This window comes from Gallus gallus, chromosome 6 (genome assembly GCF_016699485.2).
Source record: "Gallus gallus isolate bGalGal1 chromosome 6, bGalGal1.mat.broiler.GRCg7b, whole genome shotgun sequence".
Classification (NCBI taxonomy): Eukaryota; Metazoa; Chordata; class Aves; order Galliformes; family Phasianidae; genus Gallus; species Gallus gallus.
In genome coordinates, this window is record NC_052537.1 from 11,938,470 (window position 1) to 11,958,974 (window position 20,505).

Here is a 20,505-nt window from a genome sequence, read left to right on the forward strand (position 1 = left end):
GTGCTTGGGCAGTAAACATGACACGGGGCCGAGCCTCCTGAAAAACAACGTGTCAGGATTTGCACTTACGTTTGCTATACATCTGAAAAGCCCACAGCCTGGCTCCCCTTGAATCCAGAGAGCCTCCGGCAGTGCAGTGCCCGAACAGAATTGGCCACTGGAGCAGCTGCTGGTGACCACAGTGCAGGGCAGCCTGCAGAGTGGCTATGTCTGAGCAGGACACATCCAGATCTTCCCAAGCAGAGCCATTTCTCTTCCCTTTATCAGCGTTTTGCACTGTCTGTTGCTGTTGGTTTGTTTGGTTGTTTTCTTTTAATGAGTAACTCTGAACACCACCCCCCCCCCTCCAGCCCCCATGGCCATGTGTGCTCCACAGGCTCCAGCATTCAGGATCAGCCATGCCTCATGAGAGCAGTGCTGCTATTGTGGAGCAGGGGAGGTTGGAGGCAGACACTCCCCACCCCACAGGCAGCAGCAGGGCATGGTGGGCAGCGAAGGGCTTCCCCGTGGGCAAGCAGTCCCTGCTCTGCCCCCGGGCAGGGCCTTTTTGGGGGCCCTTATCACAGCAGCCAAACCCCTGGTACCGTGATGGCTGGGCCGGTTCCAGTGGGATTGTGCAAATGCAAACCTGGTGTTCCTCCGTGAGTCCAAACCTCGTGGTGCACTTTGCACTCTGATTGCCGTGACCTCATCCCAGCCCTCAGCAGTGTTTAAAGTCCGGCGCAGTGGGGTGCTCACCTCCTCCCACACACACGGCTCGCTCCCACTGCTCCCTGCCCACACATTGGCAGGCACGAGGGCACGGGGCCTGCGTCCGGGCTGCAGGATGCGGCTGCTCCTGGAGGCAGCGGTTCTGTGCCTGACCCTGCGCCTGGGGCATGGCACTGAGGAAACCACACAGGAGAACACCGCCCAAACCTCCTACACAGAGTCCTTCTTTCCAGAGTGGGGCATCGGGGCCATCCGGGACAGCTTCGAGACGGTTAACAGCTACTTTGACTCCTTCTTGGAACTTCTCGGGGGGAAAAATGGTGTTTGCCAATACAGGTGTCGCTATGGTAAGTGAGGGGTGTCCCACACTGGGGACATGGGGCAGAGCACTGCGTCAGGGACTGGGGACAGCTTCAGTTGCTGCGATGGGCACTGTCTGTTGTGCACAGGAGCCCTTGGGAAGGGCAGGAAGGCCATCAGTGAGGTCGGCCTGGCTACACACTGCGCACATAGCTCTATGCCAGTGACAGATACGCTCTACTACTTTCCTAACTTGATGCTGACAGAGCCCTCAGAGCCATGCTGCTACCCCACGTCCCCACACAGCCCTTCTCTCCCTGCTCCTTCTTTCCCAGACACTTTCAGCTCTCCTTCCCCAAGACCACAGCCTCTTGCACCCATAATCAAACCCCTGCCCTACTCAACACAGATGGGCCACTGCATGAGTCATGGCTGCTTTGCTGGTGCCAGCACAGGGAACCCTCACCCCCTCTTCCCTCTAACCGAGAGCAGCCTGCTTTGTGCCAGGCACAACAGAACAAGAGGAGAGGATGCAGGAAGAGTATGCAGGCAGCCAGGCTGCCAGCTACCAGGCCTGCTAGGGAGGAGGAGCAGCCCTGAGGCAGGAGGGGTTGGTGGTGCCGCTGGTAGCCGTAATCTCAGCAACCTTCGGAGTGGGTTATTCAGCAGCTGTAGGTTGGCTAATAGCGAGGGTTGGAGGAGGGGAGATAACAGGAAAGCAAACGGGACCCATGTCACCATGGAGGAACCTTTAGTACTCAAGGCGGAACGAGGCAGTGCTCCTCACCTTGGACTTTGAGAGATTTACCAAAAAGGAAGAATTTGGTTTGTTGTGGGGGCAGACAAAGAAGGTGGCAGACCAGGCACAGCAGGCAAAGGCAGCCTGGAGGTGCGCAGGTGACAGAGCCACGGGGCTGTGGCACACCCCCTGGGGTGGACACAGAGCACTGGATGGGCTCAGGCAGCACTAGCCATCAGCAGGACACCAACCAGCTTCATAGAATCATAAAATCATTCAGGTTGGAAAAGCCCTCTCAACTCATTCAGCCCACCCCCACCCACCCACGTTCCTCAGTGCCACATATCCGCGGCTCAGGAACACCTCCATGGACGGTGACCCCACCAGAACCCCTGAGCACCCTGTTCCAATGCACTACCACTCTTTCAGATAAGTTTTTCTTAACATCCAACCTGCTATTTGGGAACAGCAGGAACCACATCCTGCTGCCAGCTTCCCGTGTCTGTCCTTGCAGCGAAAGCCCAGCCTTCTGTCACCTGCCTACCCAGAGATGCCCACCAGCCACTTTCCTCCCAGTTTCATCCCACATCTCTAGTGACTGCCTGAGCATGGCGCCTGTGAGCACTGAGATGTTTCCATCCCTTCTTGCCTTGAGCATTCCTGTTTACAGACATGGACTCTATGTTTTGGAGAGATCCTCCCACCTCAGTTACTGTCCACACATATCCCACTTCTTCAAGAAGTGGGCTACACACTGTGCCTCCCTGGGCTGTGTGGGCCCATCTTCAGTGTTCCCCAGCCAATGGAAATATCTCCTGAGCCCACAGTGGGGAGGACGTTGGGATGCTATAGGGTGCTGACATGATCAGATGCTATAGAGAATCAGATGCTGATAAGGTGCTGAGGCCAAGGAAGGGAAGATGGGTGACAGAGCTCGCTTCAGGGAGGCTCATGACTCACCGTTGTTAAGCTCCAGAGAAGTCATTGCTCTCAGGCCATGGCTTTCCCTGTCCTGGCCCCACTGTCCTGGTCCTGTGCAAAGGCCTGCCCATTCCTCTGGAACATCCTGCTTCGTATCAGAGAAACGCTTTACCTCAAAAGGAAAACAACAAGCACTTCTTTAGCACTGTTTTTGTCTTCCGCTGAACAACTATTAATCACTGGCAGAAGGAGCAATTCTCAAACACTGCCCACATGCCTCCATGGGTCCTTCCGGCCCCCCTCCAGCACCACTCATCTGTGCTGGTCTCTAGCTCATGCAGATGGAGGGGATGCAGGGAGTATCCCAAACCAGTGAGACTAAGTGCCTGTGACCTGAAGAATGAATGCCTACCATCTGTATTGCCTTGCTGCTGAATCAGGGCCTGATTGCTCTTTCTCCAGCCAAGGAATAAAATCGGTGCATTCCACTCTTTCATTTCAGACAAGGGATACTGATAATTGCTTATTTTGCCACGATAAAGGTCAGGACTCACCTGTAATTGACACATCCATCTTCAGCCGAGCACAAAGCACTGGCTGTTCTGGCTGCTAGATTGGATTTATCAGCACCTGGTGAGGTCAGAAAACAAACAACATGACAGATTACTCCCTTAAATCAGGAAATTTTGGTTATACAAGTATTTGCTGGAAAATATCTCCCCCTCCCTATGAAACCTCTCTGGGCATCTCGGGGAGAACAGTGTCCTGAACAGGGAGTAAATCCCTGGATAGCTTCTCCCAGCCGTCTGGGCAGGCAGGACTTGGAGGGTCGCAGTGTGGGACCCCAGGACCATCTATTCACCCAGAAACGTATTCCCTTCCCCTGCCCCACTGTAGCAGCACTGCAATGCCTGAGACCTCCTGCGTGGGCCAGAGATCTCCTCTAGCCAGCTGGCTGTTCTCCAGTCCCTTGGTACAGCTACAGCAGCCTGGAGATATTAAAATGCATCAGGGAAACTCAGTTCCCATTAGCAGCTCAATCTCAGTTCTCTATGATGCCAATGAGGCCGTGCCCTGAAATATATCCTCACAGAAGAGGCTTTCTCAGCAGGGCTGTGTGGCAAGTGATGAAACACAGCTGGCAGCACCCACCGTGTCCCCTCCCCATCACAGACATGCGGACAGGAGAGGCAAGCAGTAAGTGATATCAATCACAGAGTTGCTGTGTGTAGAATGAGGATCACTTGTAAATGGTGCCTTGCTTTTGTTTTTGTTTTCCTGAGCTACAAAACAAGCTGTGGGAGGGAGGTTAATTGTGGCGTCTCGGACTTTATCTAGCTGAGAAGGAGTTCAGAAAGGTGCACTTGACAAATGATTAAGCTCAGTTTGTCAAAGATGAGGAGGTGGCTTTCCTACACAGACACATCTTGAGAACTTTTGTTGATTCCACAGTACTCACCAGAGATTTTTTCACTCCAGCCACCTGTGTAAGACATTGCAATAGCTGTAGCTTAAGCTTATTGAATATGTAGCTTAAGCTACATATTGAATATATATAAGAATATTGAATATGTAGCTTAAGCTTATTGAAGATTTTCTCTGGAAACAGTTATCTCCATATCCAAAAATAGCCCCACTCCTGCTCTGCCTTCTTACCCCATAACTGACAACGTGCTGCAGGAACATAACTTACTGCCAACATTACAAGCAAGTCATTAAAATTTGATCTCATCCTGAAAAATTCACCTTGAACTGTGAACTTGCCTCTGCTTCCTTCCTCAGCTTGGGCTGAACTCTGAGTCCCAGCTCTTGGTCCCTTCCAAAACTGCACCTGGGCTGTGAAACACACCCAGGGAGCAGTCCTCCTCTCATTTTATTGCCTGCGAGTTTTGGGTTATAAGATTCAGCCCATCTATATATATGTATATATATACAATCTCCTCTCTCTGTAGCACAACCACCAAAACAGTGCAGTGTGTCTCAAACTCAGAAATTACCTCACGCCAGCAAACCTCAATGGACTTAAGTTATGCATTGGTGCAAAGGCAATCTTGTAAGGGCAGCGTGCTGTGACCAACTGATCGGCATTCTTTCACTACTCCTAACTCAGTTCTACCTGCTCAGAACAAAAATGCTTTCTGCACCATAAAACTACGTGGAACAGGAACCAGACCTGGCCTACACAACAGCACTGAGAAATACCTCCCCACACAAATGCAACTGCCTGCTGAGAATGTCAGCAGGAGAGCTTTATCTCGGCCTGCAGGCAGCTAAATCCCTGAAGCCTACTGTATTTGTGTAGGGTTGGAGAAAGCTGCCTATTGACATCCCACAGCCAGACAGTCTTTTGGTTTGTTATTTGTTGCAAGCCTGTTGTTTAAACAAAACTACTCAGGCAGTTTTTACTTTAGAAGGTGCTGTGAACACTCCCGCAGATGACCTTCTGAGGCATTCTGCTGTGAGGCCTTCCCAAGAACACAACAGACTTACAGCTATATTAACGGCAGGTAATTCAGGTACTGTGGCAGAAAAAAAGAAGAAAGGCATCTGAAAGCATCAGTGCTGATGAGAAGAAAACAGGGGAAACGGAGCTTAACAGAACAGCACATCGCCAAACCTAGGGACCAAGATCAGCCAGGAATGGCTCTGCACTGATCCGTAGCTCCCTGACCCTGAGCACAATGGGGATGGAGAGGAGTTTTCTGGAGAAATTAAGAACACAGCTGGATAGCCTCAGCTGCAGCACGGAGGGCTGCTCAGCTGCAAAACCCCACACTGTGAAGAAGGACTCGCCCATGGCTAAGAGCTGGGGAGAGCCCCAGAGCAATTTGGTACAGCTCTTGGGAAGATCAGTGCTCTTCATGTTTTTCCTTTCTTCCACAGGGAAGGCTCCAATGCCACGACCTCACTACAAGCCCCAAGAACCAAATGGCTGCAGCTCCTATTTTCTGGGGCTCAAGGTACCCCAAAGTGTATGTACTGTTCCTAACTAATGAAATTCTCTACTCACAGCTAACCATCTCTAAGCAGCTAATGATGTGGGTGAGGGACAATGCTTAGCTGTGCTGCATGCTGCCTGGCTCTGGAGAAGGGAGGGAGTACCAGGGGGTTGTGCTGGGGATGAGCTGCCTGCTGGGACTGCCAGGAGACACGGCTGGCTGCCGACAGCAGGCAAGGCAAAGGCGTCAGCCCAAGCATAGCCCCATTGACTGTCAGTCAGGGAAGCATTAAACCTCAGCTGCTAATGGAAGTGAAGCAGGAATCATGTAGGCAGGAGTTAGGCTGATGAAGGCCTGACCTGTTGCTCTGTAGGTACTGAAAGATTCCTGAGCAGATTAGCACTAGAAGAAGAAAAGGGCTGGCCAAGCAGAGCATCAGTGAGGAAAAAAAAAAGAAAAAGAAAAAAAAAAGGTGATATTATCAATTCTCTGCCTTCGGGACAGGAAACACCCAACACTCGGCAGCTCAGGGCCTATGCTAATTGTGTATTAGCATAATGCACAAACAGCACTGGCTGAATGTATTGTCCTCGCCTGGCTCTTTGTCCCTCCCATGCTTTTTGCCTCTCTTGAGCACTAAAATAAACCCATGGGCTTTAATACTGCACCTTCTCACTATTTTAAAGGCAATTAATGAAATAATATTGGAATCACCAGGAAGAGCTCTCCCAGGAGGCTCTTAGAGCAGGAATTACTATTCAGCCAGTGCATTATTGCTGCCCATGAAGCCTGCAGCAATTAGACAGGTTCCTGCTCTGAAAAACTCTCCCTTTAAAGCCCATTTTTCATGTTAGATTAGTTCCTTAAACCACATTTCATTGCAAACCTTGTGGGCATTTCTGCGGTACCACCTCCTTATGAAGGCAATCATGAGCACTGAACGCAATGAAGAAAAAACACGTCTCCTAAATAAATATTGCATGAGGAAGCCTGAAAAGAGGAAGAATTTCTAACCAGCTAATGAGTCCCGTCCCTCCAGGAGACAGACCTGCCCACCACCCCACGGTTATTAGCTAAGCTCCAGCTTTCCTCAGAGCAAGCTGTATTTATCCTTGGTCTCATAAGTACATCTGTAAGAAGCAAGGCATTGATAACCCTTATAGATGATTTGCTAGGCCAAGAAGCAGGCTGCACAAAAAGGAGGAAAGAGAAACGGAGGCTTTTCTATACCTCTGGTTTGGAGGCACAGAGCCAGCCGGGCACTGTAAAGTCTCAGCCAGCTGTGGCTGTGCGAGTCTGAGGCCAGGAAACAGTCAAGAGACGCTCCTTTTCTTTCTTTTCCCAGCTAGATTTGGGCATCCCTGCCATGACCAAGTGCTGCAACCAGCTGGACATTTGTTATGACACCTGCGGGGCCAACAAATACCGCTGCGATGCCAAGTTCCGCTGGTGCCTGCATTCCATCTGCTCTGACCTCAAGCGCAGCCTCGGCTTTGTCTCCAAAGTGGAAGGTAGGTTTCCCAGCTCACATACCCCAAGCAAGGGTATGCACAGGGAGACACTTCTTTGTCAAATGAAGCAGAAACCTGCAGGAGGGAGCAGCATGTCTGCCCAGTAGTGTCAAAGATGGGTCAGAGCTGAGGGAGAACACATGCTCCTGAGATCTACCCACACACGCTCTTGCCCTGGGGCTGGACGTCTGAAGTTATTTACACCTGGACATGCTAGGAAAGATTTGTGGAAAGGAGAAAAAGGAAACTAAAAACTCCTAGAAGCAGTTCTTTTAATCCTTGGATGCCCTCCCTGAGAGTTCAGATGTCTTCATGGAAGACCTAAGTCTTCCAGACCCTGAGAGCCACACAGTGAAACCTGCACATGGCTAAGGGCCAATGAGTTGGAGAACCAAGGACTGGGCTCTGGTTCACAGGTAAGAGATGACAATGGCACCACAGATAGCACCACTGAGCTACAACTTTAAAAGACCTTATATTAATTAACCTGTTGAGCTGACAAGCAGTTTCAGGGCTGTTTTAGGGGAAGGAAAGGGGCTAGCAGTCAGGCACACTGTTGCAGGCACAGGGTACTGGCACTGTAACTTCCAAATACCTGCAAAGATGAGTTCATAGTGGCTATAAACAGCTGTGAGGAGAGGCAGCCGGAAGAAACAGTGCTGCCGAGGTCTAGTGGGAAATCTGCTTGGTACACAGCACTAGTTGCAGTGCTCCAAGTGATCCACCTAGCAGGAGCCTGAGAGAGGTGGCTGGCAGGGAGGGAAGATGCTACCACATCAGGAAGAGAAAAGTCCCCAGTTTTGCTGAAGATAATGTCTGGATTTGTACAATACCCAGAGAGAGTCCACGTTCCCAACTGCAATACCACAGGACTCAGCGCAGGGCTCAGCTCACCAACACACTGTGGAGCCCACTCCTGACGTGCCTGATCTCTTCCTTCCCCACAGCCTGTGAGTCTGTCGCAGACACGGTGTTCAATGCCGTCTGGACCCTGGGCTGCCGGCCCTTCATGAACAGCCAGCGGAGCGCCTGCATTTGCAGCGAGGAAGAGCGAGACGAGCTATGAAGCAGAGCAGATCCCCCTGGCCTCCCGAGCCGCTGCCAACGTTCCCTCTCACACATGGCATTTCACCACGGTGACTTCCAGCAGCCCTTTGGCCGAGCACGGGACAGGGGGACCTGGGCCAAGCAACACGCATCGGCTGCAGCCTTGGGGCAGAAAGCTGCAAAAGGGGAGGCAGCTGTGCAAATAGGGCAGAGATGCCTGCTGTCCTCAACAGTTGCAGATACACTGCCCTATCCATTTCCAGCTCTATCAGAACGACCTGATGCCAATTTTCTCTGCAGACTGATCTGGAAAGGCAAGCAGGATATAGAGCTGGTTATAACCAAGGGGCTTTACTTGCTTGTTTGCCACTCTGCTAGCTTCCCCTGCCCCTTAACTTTCTCATTTGCAGTGCGAGGCATTAGGCTTCTGCGGCCTCTGACAATCTCAGCCTGTGGCCACACTATTTACATTTTTCCATCTCTGAAGACTGAAGGAGAGGGGTGATTTGCTCTCAGTGCGATGCTCACACGCACCCCTGACATTTTCTATTCTATCATTACACACTCTGACTACCCTACTTATTTAATACTCGGTGGATCCTGAAACTATGTAAAACACCCATGGGTTTAGTAACATGAGAAGGATTCAGCGTGTTTGTGACACTGTTGTGTTTCATGTCTGGGCAGAAGAGGACCAAAGCCCATCATGTCTCAGATGTGCAGAGCACTAATCCACAGCCACTCTTACACACCTACAGCATTCTCCCACATTCTCAGGAGAGGAAGCTGCTTTTCTTTTTCAGTGACATCCAGACGGTGTCTGTTTAATTATTTTCTTTCTGTATCTTCTAGCAAGCTTTTCCTTCTGGATCCCTGTTAAACACTAAATGGCTGAGTACCCACCTCCATCTTTCACACAAAGGACACACAAGTCTCACAGTTGCCTTGGACGGGATTTTCCAAACCCTGGAGACTTATCTGTCAGATGGCAGGGCTTACTTGCTACCTTGGTGGGGCAGAGACACTACCAGCTGAGAGCGATCAGTCGTCTCAGAAGGCATTCCTTAAAACGTGGTTAATACTCCCTTCTGCTACTGGGAGCTGTTATGGCATGCAAAATCAGCATTTAAAGTGGTATGCAGAATTTCATCAATATATAACATTTGCAGACAGCTTTCATCTGTGTTTCTTGCTGAAAGGAAGTTCCTATTGGGTGTGCGTGCCATGACACAAAAATTCTTCAGTTTTCTGCAAACATATTTATGGCTATGTTCTTCCAGCTGTCACGGGAAAGTTAAGGCTACAGAAGGTAATATAACAAGAATAGAAAGAGTCTGTTTTCATTACCTTTCTTCTAGTTTGTGTTTAAATGGATGCATGGAGCTATAAATTATTTAAGCCCTGTATTCCTATTCTTGCTAGTCATCTTTGCTTTATAGTGAACAGCGATGAGATTCATCTGACCCCAAATAGCCTGCCACAACAAGAGCCTAATGGTATGAAAACAGGGAATTGGAAGTGATGGTACGAGGTGCACTGGGATGTCTTCCACAGAGGAGGACCTTCATTTACAGTGATCAGTTGCAATGACATCCTTCCCTGGCTGTGCTAATGCCAGTGGAGAGTGAATACTGCACTGCCAAGTTTCACTGCAGCATGCGTCCATCAGAGCATGCGGCTGGACACACTAATTTGCCATCTACAAAACACATTCTTTTGGCTAGGGATGGGAAGGAAACATTTCTCATTCCAAACACTTCCCAAACATTGCATTTCATTGGTGAAATCATGCCTGTTGCCAGTTCTAAATGTTAGCAAACTCTTATGATTAAATGACTCAATTTAAATAATACATCTTGTCTAAGCTCAGTAGCCTGATATGGGATTAAAGCCAGGGCAAGCAACTGATGACAGATAATGACACACTCTGGAGGATTCCAGGGGTTCTGAACAAAATCTCTGTCCACACACTGACACTTTGGAGACACCGCTAACAGAAATAATTCTTCCACGCTTTCAAACTGCCATTCGTACCAAAACAACTCAGACTGCTGCTGGTGGGGCAGCTGCTGAGGAAACACATTTTTCACTACAAAGGTAAGCTGTGGAAATACAGAAAAAGCCAAGAGCAGCTTGACAAGGAAACTCAGAACTTCGAGTGGTGGCAGTGACTCAAGGATAGAAATGGTGCATGAACTATAGTAAAATGTCTGCAGCTGAACAAATAATGGCTTCCCCTCCATGCTGCTCCTGCTCCTCAGTAGAGCGCAGCCATTGGAACATGGGACTCTGCAGCTCAGCACCTGAAGCTTGGGTCATCTTCGTTACTACTCCGAACAGGACAAAGATACCATGCTTACCTGGAGGCTTCCTGTTGGCTTTATGCTTTGGCAGGATTTCTTCAGCTCTTACTGATGGCTGAGCTGACTGGTCAGCGTGCTCTCTTCCAGCAGCAGTGCCTCAAACAGCAATCCCTGCATCTCCACAGAGGACACAAACACAGACTGGGATGGCAGGTACTGCGTGGCTCCTCTTGGACATCTACCATTCTGATTTTCATTTCATACCCTACAAGAGAACGAGGTGATACGAGCCAGAACGCCAGTCCCTTGTGGCAGGCAGCGCTGACACTGCTTGGACTTGGAACCACGCTCAGCAGCGCCCAGGGGCCCTCAGAAGCACCGGTGTGGTGCCTTCCACACGCTCAGTGCCTCCTTCTGCAGTGTGGTTTGTTTCTGCTCCACGGCATGGGTGATTAAATTAAATAGAAGAACAAATCCCTTGACTCTTATGTGAGTTTGGCCTTTGATTTCACGTTCAAGATGTAAAGCTGACAAAGAAGACAGATGGAAGCAGAAGGTAAACTGGGGAGAGAGAAGACTTTGAGAAATGGTTTAAGTTCTCTGCCTAGAAGCCACTCCCTCTCTGTCGGAGGAGAGATGGCTCAGGGCAGTGGCAGATAGCAGAGCCACTATCCTGCTTGCAGGACAAACCAGACACCCTCCCAGAGTGCGCCGTTCACATCGCCATGCAGAGCAGCGTTTCCTCCTTATGGCTCCTCCAAACGATTTAACAAAAAGCTGTGGAGCAGAAAGGCTGCTTTGTATGAATTTGTCAGGAAGGACCAAATAACGTGCAGAGTAACTAAAGCAAGCAGAGAAACCAATCTCCCCTTCCACCACTCCCCACATCCATCTTACACTAACAGAAACACACCCGTTGCTTCTCCAGAATGCACCAGCTAATTAATTTCATTTCCCAGCTCATTTTATCAAAATAAGAACATGCAACAAGGGCTGCCCAAGCAAGGAAGTGACAGCAGGAAATTGCCAGTGTGGTCATAATGCAGAAGTGAATCAACAGAACCAGGAGAGCATAGTGATGCAAGTAGGGGGCTTTTTCATTTCTTTTTCATTCACATATGGTTAGATAACATGAAAAATGTCTTTCCACTTACACTTATTTTCCCAGGAAAATTTTCATTTATTCTGTCTAGCACGGATGCACACACACATATATTCCCAAAGCAGAAAAGCAGCCATGAAGCCATTTAGAAAAATCATGAAACTCCCAGCCCATCAAATACCCATTCATCACTGAAATGTCAGTCACCAGAAGAAATAAATCTGAGGAATGGAATATTGCTGGGGTGATTTGTGACTCCCTTCTAAATGGTCCCTTCACACAGTCTCACCCTTCATTTCAGAGCAGCAACAAATCTTGGCCTTGGCAGCAATTTGCTTGCTTCCAACTGAAGCAGAAAATCAGTAATGCAGACTAGGGGGGACCTGCAGCATACTTCTGAACCCACGCACGATGGGGCTGCACACGGTGAGCCTTCTAGCAGATTACCACATGAGCACACTGCTGTGCCAGAGCCACCACTGAGAACAGCTGCTTCTTCACCCCCTGGCCCTGCCTCTTTCTTCGTTCTTCACTGCTCACCTCCTTCCATCTGCGCTTGTTATCCTTCATCACACAGCAGTCCAGCTCCTGAGTGATGCTCAGAGTGCCCTGAGCTATCACCCTTTTTTTCCTCTTTGGAAGGAGTTTGGTGGCTCAGAAGGATTTCTGATGGGTATCATGTCACCACCCATCACCGGTAATTGCATCTCCAGCCACTTCTCACCCACGAAGAGACCACAAACAAGGCCACAATGTCTCCTGTCACCAGGCTCACTGGGGACACCCCTGTCCCCAACAACCATCCACATTAAGTATTTGCAGTAATCATTTGTAGATATGCATTGCTCAAATCCCTTTGGCAGAGGCACAGCCCCTCCTGTGCACGGTAATGCATCATCACAACCTTCAAACACAGACTTGGTAGCAGCACACTTGGGGTGGGCGTGAATAGATTTTTAATGATCTTTTTCTTCAAACAGAAGTGCTACAGCACTTACAATAGGCACCACGTTGTTGGAGGGGATGGAGAGAAAAGAGAAAGAAAGAACAATGATATGCTAAATACAAGAGACACTGTTAAACCACATGCAATTATCAAAAGACAATTAAAAAACGTTATTAAATACCTATGACTATTTTAAAATAACCTTCAAATGTGCCTGTGATAGACCTAGTTTCAGCTGCCTGCAATGACAACTCTTCAGTAGCGCTAAGGAACTTGCGCATTATGGGACATATATTTCTATACATTTTTATTAAAGGTCATCCAAAATCACAGCACATCCAAAAGCTTCAGCATCATCCGCAGAACTGCATAGCAAACACGTTCAGCTACAATACTGTTTTTATTATCGGATGAAAGAAGGGCTTGAATAGTATGTGGAGCCTAACATGTACAGTCCTGTGGAACCTGTGGGTGGGTGTAGGGAAAGACAAAGTTGGGTAACGGTTCAAGCCCGCAAAGCAGCAGGATTCTTTCAACCAACAGAATGGAGCTAAAACCAAACTGCTCTGCCATCTGGCTTGCACTCAGCTGGCTGCCTCAAGTGCCAAGCCTACATCACAACCAACCGTCACACGGCTAAGGAACAAGTCCTAAGATTCAAGTGGGGCTTTGTCAAACACCTCTCATTTCTCAAACAACCAAGAAAGAAGGCACCGCTAAGAACGGTCTCAGGCAGAGATGCTGTTCCAGGGGTTGGATGTCAGTCATCGAAGTCAATTCTGATGGGGCCACCTGTCAGGAGGTGGTTTGCCAAGTTCCCGGACTCGTCCTGCTCCTCCGTCCCAGATGACCTGCGCACCCTCCGCCGGCAGCCCTGGGCGCAACGGGAGCTCTCATCCAGCGCCCCGCACACAAGGATGCGGCAGTGCAAGAACACTTCCTGGAGAGACAGCAGGCATTGAAAGTTACACCGTGCAGCCAGTTCTGGTCTCACAGCAACAAGGTCCTTAGCCACCACGGCCATCCACAGCGAGCTGGATGCGCCACCAGTTTCTCCTGTGCCCAGGAGAGGGCTGAGGTCTCCTCAGAGCACGGTGTCTCCTCTCAGCCAAGGGTGAGCCGGGGAACAGGAAGGCGTGAAATGAAGGGATGAAAATGTCAGGCATAAGCTTGGAAGAGCTTGCACGATCTAGTAGCAGCTGTGTGGTAGGAAGCAGGCCAAGAACACATGAAGCTTCACAAGGAGATGGACTGATAGAAACATGCATGAGAATTTGACAAGAGCTGGGAAAACATAAGGATGGGTGCCTGAGAGGCAAGGGGAATGCAAGTTGCTGAGGGGCTCAGGCTGGTAGCTGATGGAAGAAGGAGAGCACAAGGAGCAGGGAGACAGCAGCCCTTTCTTTCTGCACAAGTAAGACAGACAGTGACAGGATTGCCGCTCCTTGCCATCCAAATGACAAAGGCTGTAAGATCCCTGCAAGCCACGATTAGGAAAGCAAACAATTGTGAATGTTTAATCAATGGTGAGGTTTAAAGCAAAATCAATTTTACAGGAGGATGCACATGGAGGCAGCAGTGTCAAACAGATGTCTGAGCAAAATCTGTGAATTTTGGAAGATCTCATTCTTTGTAACCACAGTGAGGTTCTGCAGGGGCTGGAGAGGCAACTTCATGCCTTTAGGACCAAGCAGCGTTGGCCAAGCATAGCAGGTATTGAAAGATCTGGTTTCTTCTGGCACAGAAAAGGAAAGCTATTTGCATTAGGAAGATGGCATTATCCTTTCAGCTGTCCTGCTACTAGAGAGCTTCTGCTCCAAACTGCCACCAGCGTGGACAGCCTGGTTTCACACTGAGTTCAGTGGTATCTGGAAACCTCCTGTCTAGAAAACTGAAGGGCATCTGTTCAAACACGCTAGAGGAAGTCGATGACATTGAAAACCATAAATCATTTTGTTTTAAAGACAGGACACTGTGCAAGGTAGCTAACTTCCCAGATTTCTGCTTGGTGACCGGAAACACAAACTCTTTTCCAACATCTGAGGGACACCAAAGACTGTACTGGAAAAACACTATTTTAGCCAGCTATACTACTGATGCTCCATGACTGTCCTTTGTATTTAGTTTAATTTCACTTGTTTTCATTACTCTCTTTTAAAGAACCCGTTCCAGGCTCCTGAAAGAAACAGCAGCTGGAACAGGCACAGCAGAACCTGCCGTGGGCCTCCTGCTGGTGCTCTCACACAGCTGGTTCTGTGCTGAGACTACTCAGTCAGATCAGGGATGATGCAATATCAGAGAGGCGGGTTTTAAGCTTACCTTGTTGTCTTTGCCCACAAACTTGAACACAGGAACCTGGAAATGCTTGGCAAGATGGTCTTTTGACGTGTACTGTTTCACTGAATCATCAGAAACGCAGCTGAGGAAAACAGAGGGATAGGCTTTAATGGCTTTTCCAGAAATGGAAAAAGGAAGAAGAAAACCCATCCCAGTCTAGTTAACCAAAGAAAGTAAAGGAGGGCTTGGCCCTCTCAAGCTAAGCTGCCATTCCTGTTACTTCCTTTTTGGCCACAGGAGAAAATTCAGGAATGACGGGAAAAAACAACAGCGATGATAATAGCATCTGCAGACAAAGCAGCTCAGCAGCAGAGAGCTGGTAGGATGTGGTCCAGCCCCTTCAGCAGAGGGACTGCCAGAGAGCTGCAGTCAAGTTTGTCCTCATTTCATCTTCCAGTGCAACATTCTGAATTTCTGAAGAGATGTCCCTGCCTACAAGTCAGCTTGTCTGGGAGGCAAACTTCAAGTCATCCACAGGGAGATAATAAATTAACAGAGTGCATTCAGGAAAATGACACAGGTTCTTTCACCTCGAGGCCAAAGGCCAGGTGTTACTACATTGCATAGGATAAAGCTGCTTGTAAAAGCAGCATTCCTAAAGGCACTCAATTGTGAAGAATGACAAAGTCAACTCTGAAGCATGTCCTTTGTTTATGAGCACATAAATTGTGATGACTGTTGAACACTATTTCAAACTAACTCCTAAATCCCAGTTTCTTTGCAGGTTCTCCAATCCGGTTGCAAGAAACCAAACAGTTTGGGGAAAGGAGGGGGAACATGGAGAAACAAGAGGAACCAGGGATAGATGCACAGAGACCTTACCACATCCTTAAGTCCGTCTTATAGCAGGTTGCCACAAAAGCACTGCAGAACCACAGAAAGCTCCCAAGTCACAAGGTCAAGTACCTGGCATTGTGCATGGGGCTATACCGTGTCCTAGCCATGGAGAAAAGCCTTGGATCCTGCTTCCTGCCTTGAGGAGGTGAGAAGGGGCAGAGGAACGGAGGTTTGGAAGGAAGAATGGGTGATCCTGGTCAGGCTAAGGGGAAAACAACCCTTTTCTGTGCATATTGTGCTTGCATTAGAACAAAGAGACGCTGTGCCATGGGAGCTGCACTCTGACCCTCTTAGTGGGGTGAGTTGCAGGACTGGGAGGAGTGTTTGGGACCACAGTAACCTCCTCAGCCTGCAAACACAGGGCAGCCCCAGGCACAATGGGACAATCAGTGCAGCAGAACTATCTCAACCATGTAATGCTCAGATCAATTGCAGCCTGTGAACACACCAGATCACACGGGACCGCCCTCAGTGCCATGACCTGGTTCTGGATGCCCCAGAGAACTGTAGCATTTATCACCCACACAACTGGTCAATGCCTTTTAATTATTTTGGTTTCAGGAAAGAGGAAAGGCAAGAGCAGAAGCAGGAGAGCTGCTCTGGGGCTGGCTGGGCTAGCAGCAGCACAGTATATTAAAGAGCCCCTGAGGAGAGATCTGGGAAAATCTTGATTTCCAGAGTGGTCACCAGCAGTGCAGGCAGAGGGGCTGAGGGGTCCCACGTCCTGCCAGCTGGAGATGGGGGGAAATAGCAGGGAAGAAAGCAGGAGAGAGAATTTTCCCATTTGTCAGTTTAAGGCATATCCTTTCACATGTAAACAGCAATTCCCTCTGGAAGTCTCAGTTGCAGTTAACTCCTGCAGATCTGATCCTACACAATCAAACCAAATTAAAAATCTCATCTTTATTGCCTTGGGCCTCTGGAGCTGGGTTGATGGAAAGAAACAAGGTTATTGCAGAGCTGTTTGGAACACAGACAAATCAGCAGTGTATTCAGCTAATTTTACTTTTTAATTGCTGTGAGCACAGTGAGAGATAAAGAGCTTTAGTTAGCTCAAGAGTACACCATCAGCCTTGGTCTAAGTGAGCAGTACCACTTAAATTTTGCCCAGTGTGGGGGGCTGGCTAGGGGCACTGGTGCCTGCAGTGACAGCCTGAGAGCTGAGCAGGCTGGACAAGCTCCAGTTAGCCTGCTCCAGCCCATTTTTCCCTTTGGTGAAGTTTTAATGCCCTCTACAGGATAACAGTACCAAAGGGGCTGCTGGCGCGCCTTCCCCAGCAGCAGGTAAAGGCCTTACCAGAAACATCCTGGCTTCTTGCTGGGTAAAACTCCAGGCCACTGCTGTGAAAAACTCAAGAGATCACATTTTCTCCCTTCTCTATTCAGCTCAGGTTTTGGCCACTATTTTAAATGCTCATCATCTGCACTCATGGTGGGAAATGAAGGACTATTTGGAGCCCTGAGCCTATGAGGGTCCACAGGGACAGTCAGGGAGACAATAAATCAATCTTTCCATTACAAATCCGCTCATAAATGTCACAAGCTGAAGAACTGCAGCCTGGACTAGAGAGAGAGAGAAAGTAATGCTGAAACCTTTGTGAAAGAGAAATGGAAACAGAACCTTTGTGTGCAGCACTCCGCAGGACACTTTTGCTACAAGGCAATTGTACAGGACTTGTCATCAGCTGTGACAGTGGACAATTCAGCCTGGCAGCCAAGGAAATAATTGTTTTTCTTATAAAACAGTTTGGCAGACAGAATCCAGGACTTACATAAACCCAATCCCTTAAGTGATGGGCTATGACACTTGAGTCTGTATCTGGCTGTACTTTCCTGCCTAGAGTACGGCAGACTTGCTCCTAACTGTGATCTCACCCATGCTGTCTAGCTACACTGCCAGATACTGGATGCAAACATTCCCTGAAGAGCACCATGGCACTGTCATGTTAGCATCTGAACAGGGGTCACCTTAGAAGCCATAGTAGATCCCAACTGCTGACTTACAAGCCATCCCAAGGAGACCAGTGAATCCAGAGACCCACCCTGAGTTTTTTTTTTCATTAGCACATCCTGGAATGACCACTATCCCCAAACACTCTAGAAAATTACAGCCAGAGGGACCCTATATCCACTGCAGTGATTGATAGGCATTAGAGAAAGAGCAAAGCAAAGGGAGCTTGCGGAGCTCCAGCCAGAATGAGCCAGGGAGTCTTCTGGCACATGCTATAGGAAGGCCAATATGGGAAAATAATTAAGAACCTGAAGCAGCTGCATGGCAATGACACACTGTCAGAGGGGTTCTGCCAAATGGGCAGGCGCTTTGCAGGCTGGCAGAGAGAGGACTGTCGGCAAGAATCTCATTTATAGGAGCCAACTCAATTATCCACAAGCTAATTACAAAAAAAAAAAAGATGCCCTGTAAAGGCTTGAGGAAGCCTATTTCACTACCTCCCAGTTGCTGTGATAATACAGGTGGTTTCAGCTTGACAGACTGGCTGCTGGTGACTGCTAAGAACATGGTAAATAACACTGCTGAGAGGTGACAGCATTTCCTGTGTCACACAGGTGATGTGACCCAGTCCCACTGCCACTTCCCATCTAACAGCCAACAAGCAAGGGAACAGTGAACTCACCCATCTTGAATCAGGTAGTACTTCAGGATCTCATCGATTTTGGAGGTGGGAGTGGCGAAGCAGCTCTCAACTAGTGTCTCCAGTCCATTGACATGCACCAAGGGCTCAATCCCAAAGTACAGAGAGTCCCGAAGCTTGAGGGTGGGAGGAGCACCCCTGTAGGGTTCATCAAAGTCTTTATCTTTGAAGATCTCAAGGGTGAAGGGGAAGATGCCTCGGTTACGACTCATTATTTCCAAGGGTGAGTTCTTGAGATTGGGCACATAGCCTTCAGAGATTGTGTACCGGCGCGGGAACTCACAGGTCACTGGGATCAGCAGCTTGCTGGTGCGGACAATGATGTCCCCATTGCTTCCTGGAGTCTGCTTTGGCAAGCCAGTCACCAGATTGGTGGCAATGATTTTGTCATTTATGACCTACAGGAAAGAAAAGGGTTTAAAGGAAAGGGCAGATCACCGAGAAGGGCTTCTCTGAGTTCAGATCAGCAGTTGAATTTGCCTTGTGCAGGAAACTTAGACATAAACCAGCCATTGAAAGAAGTGGCCCCAGTCAGCTAAATCAACTTTATTTCCCAAATAGGATAACAACCAAGTCTTCAAATCTGAGTGGTCCCAAGGGGCAGGACAGCAATGGGTATACATACGTCTACAACAGTGCCACAGGACTTCAAGGAGAAATGGATGTTGACATGAGTGCCGTTGGATACTCCTTTGCAGGAAGTGTTGATGAGAGAAAGGTCCAAGCCTCCAACCAGATCCTTTGGGATGCTCACCTCAATAGAGCTGGACTTGCAGAGCACTGGAACTACAAGAAAAATTACCAGAAGTCTGGCATACAAATCTAGCAGAGTCGGGTAAGGGCTCTACCAATCATTACTGAAGGACAAAAAATGGTGGAAAATATGTTGCATTTATTATTATCATCTTACCGTAGTAATCTATCTATCTCAAACTTCCACCTGTGCAATACTGAACTACCACTGCCCCAAGTTCTTCTAACGCAGTGATGCCACAGAAGAAGACAACAGCAACAGCTAGAGCTGCAGCAGAAACATAGCTATGCTGTATTTCCAGCTGCACTTGGGTCAGCACAGTTCTGATTGATGATTCCTAGCACTGCTGTGTTCTGGGAATAGCCTTTCCCAGATACAGCCAGCAAATTCACAGTGCTGCAGGCAAAGCCGTTTTTTAAGACTCTGTGACAGGTTTTGCATCAAATAGAGAACGTCAAAACAAGGCAGCACGATTCTACGGAGATGCCAATAAAAGCATCTCAAAATGCCATAATAATCAATATTTTTATGAGTAACATACCCAGCTCTGACAAATGCAATTAGAAAACTCCATTTCATTCCAACCTACATTTAATTTTCATAAATGACTTTAAGTGGATGTTGTTTTTTTGTTTTTTTTTTCCCAGTTAATTCTATTACACAAGAAGTGGGAAGAAGCACAGAGACTGGACAAAATGAAAATGGAAAGAGGGAATAATTTCCATTAAAGAAGTAATTGCTACACATATCTCTAGGGTATATACATATCTATTCAATTACATATAGGACAAGCATACTATTGCTTATATTCTAGTCCCTTCTCAGCCAGAAAAATGAATCCTCCAGGAATTATCATCTAGAATGTTTTAAAATCAAATGACAAAACTTTTTGCAAATATGCCAATTTCCTAAGACTTTCCCTAAAATTAATTATATTTGGAATCCTTGGCATTCGCATGATCTGCCTTCCCTATTCTGATCATGTTTATGAGATTTAGGATTATGGACTTTGGGTAAAAGGAAAGCTGCTGAAATCTGCTTTCTACCTCCAGTTAAAAAATTCTCATGTCCCAGCTAATGTACATTTGTAACAGCTACTGTGCACCTGCAGGGAATTATTAAAAACAAAAAAAACCAAAAAACCAAAACTCATCATTTTCAAGGTGATATGCTAAAATGTATGCAGTGTGCCCAAAGCAATATGCGTTCCTAATGACATTGCAGGGTTAGAATGGAAAACGAAAGTACTAAGAATTACCTTAACTTTTCTTTCACTGACAATATAAGGCAAGTGGGAATAACTGAGCAAGTCAAATGCAAAGCTCACACGGAGACAAGGGACTTTGACAACACTGTAATGCAGTCAGCAAGGAGAATATCCTTTGGAGAACTGAAAGGATCAATGCG

The 20,505-nt window shown here is 48.1% G+C and overlaps 2 protein-coding genes across 7 annotated transcripts in view; one reads left to right on the forward strand and one right to left on the reverse strand.

Moving 5' to 3' along the window:
• The first annotated feature begins 741 nt into the window (after positions 1 to 741).
• Positions 742 to 10,953, forward strand: PLA2G12B (phospholipase A2 group XIIB). Of its 2 annotated transcripts, none has more exons than XM_004942028.5 (4): positions 742 to 1,058; positions 5,555 to 5,643; positions 6,956 to 7,121; positions 8,069 to 10,953. In XM_004942028.5, the coding sequence occupies exons 1-4, from the start codon at positions 827 to 829 to the stop codon at positions 8,185 to 8,187; spliced, it is 606 nt and encodes a 201-aa protein (XP_004942085.1). In that variant the 5' UTR covers positions 742 to 826; the 3' UTR covers positions 8,188 to 10,953. The 2 variants fall into 2 exon arrangements, with proteins under 2 accessions (XP_004942085.1, XP_421584.1); XM_421584.8 differs by having other exon boundaries at positions 5,555 to 5,631.
• A 1,559-nt stretch (positions 10,954 to 12,512) lies between these two features.
• Positions 12,513 to 20,505, reverse strand: part of OIT3 (oncoprotein induced transcript 3) — a 32,300-nt gene continuing 24,307 nt past the window's right edge. For all 5 annotated transcript variants that reach the window (XM_040702671.2, XM_040702670.2, XM_040702665.2 and 2 more), the window contains 4 exons: positions 18,970 to 19,130; positions 18,327 to 18,742; positions 14,839 to 14,938; positions 12,513 to 13,459 (listed from right to left, as the gene is read on the reverse strand). In XM_040702671.2, coding sequence (XP_040558605.1) covers positions 13,280 to 13,459; positions 14,839 to 14,938; positions 18,327 to 18,742; positions 18,970 to 19,130 — 857 coding nt within the window. In that variant the 3' untranslated portion in view covers positions 12,513 to 13,279. The remainder of the gene's footprint in view (positions 13,460 to 14,838; positions 14,939 to 18,326; positions 18,743 to 18,969; positions 19,131 to 20,505) is intronic.

Coding starts and splice junctions, on each gene's coding strand:
- PLA2G12B (XM_004942028.5), top strand. CDS start 827: ATGCGGCTGCTCCTGGAGGCAGCGGTTCTGTGCCTGACCCTGCGCCTG. Junction 5,644..6,955: donor GGCTCAAGGTACCCCAAAGT/GTATGTACTGTT, acceptor TTCTTTTCCCAG/CTAGATTTGGGCATCCCTGC. Junction 7,122..8,068: donor CTTTGTCTCCAAAGTGGAAG/GTAGGTTTCCCA, acceptor CCTTCCCCACAG/CCTGTGAGTCTGTCGCAGAC.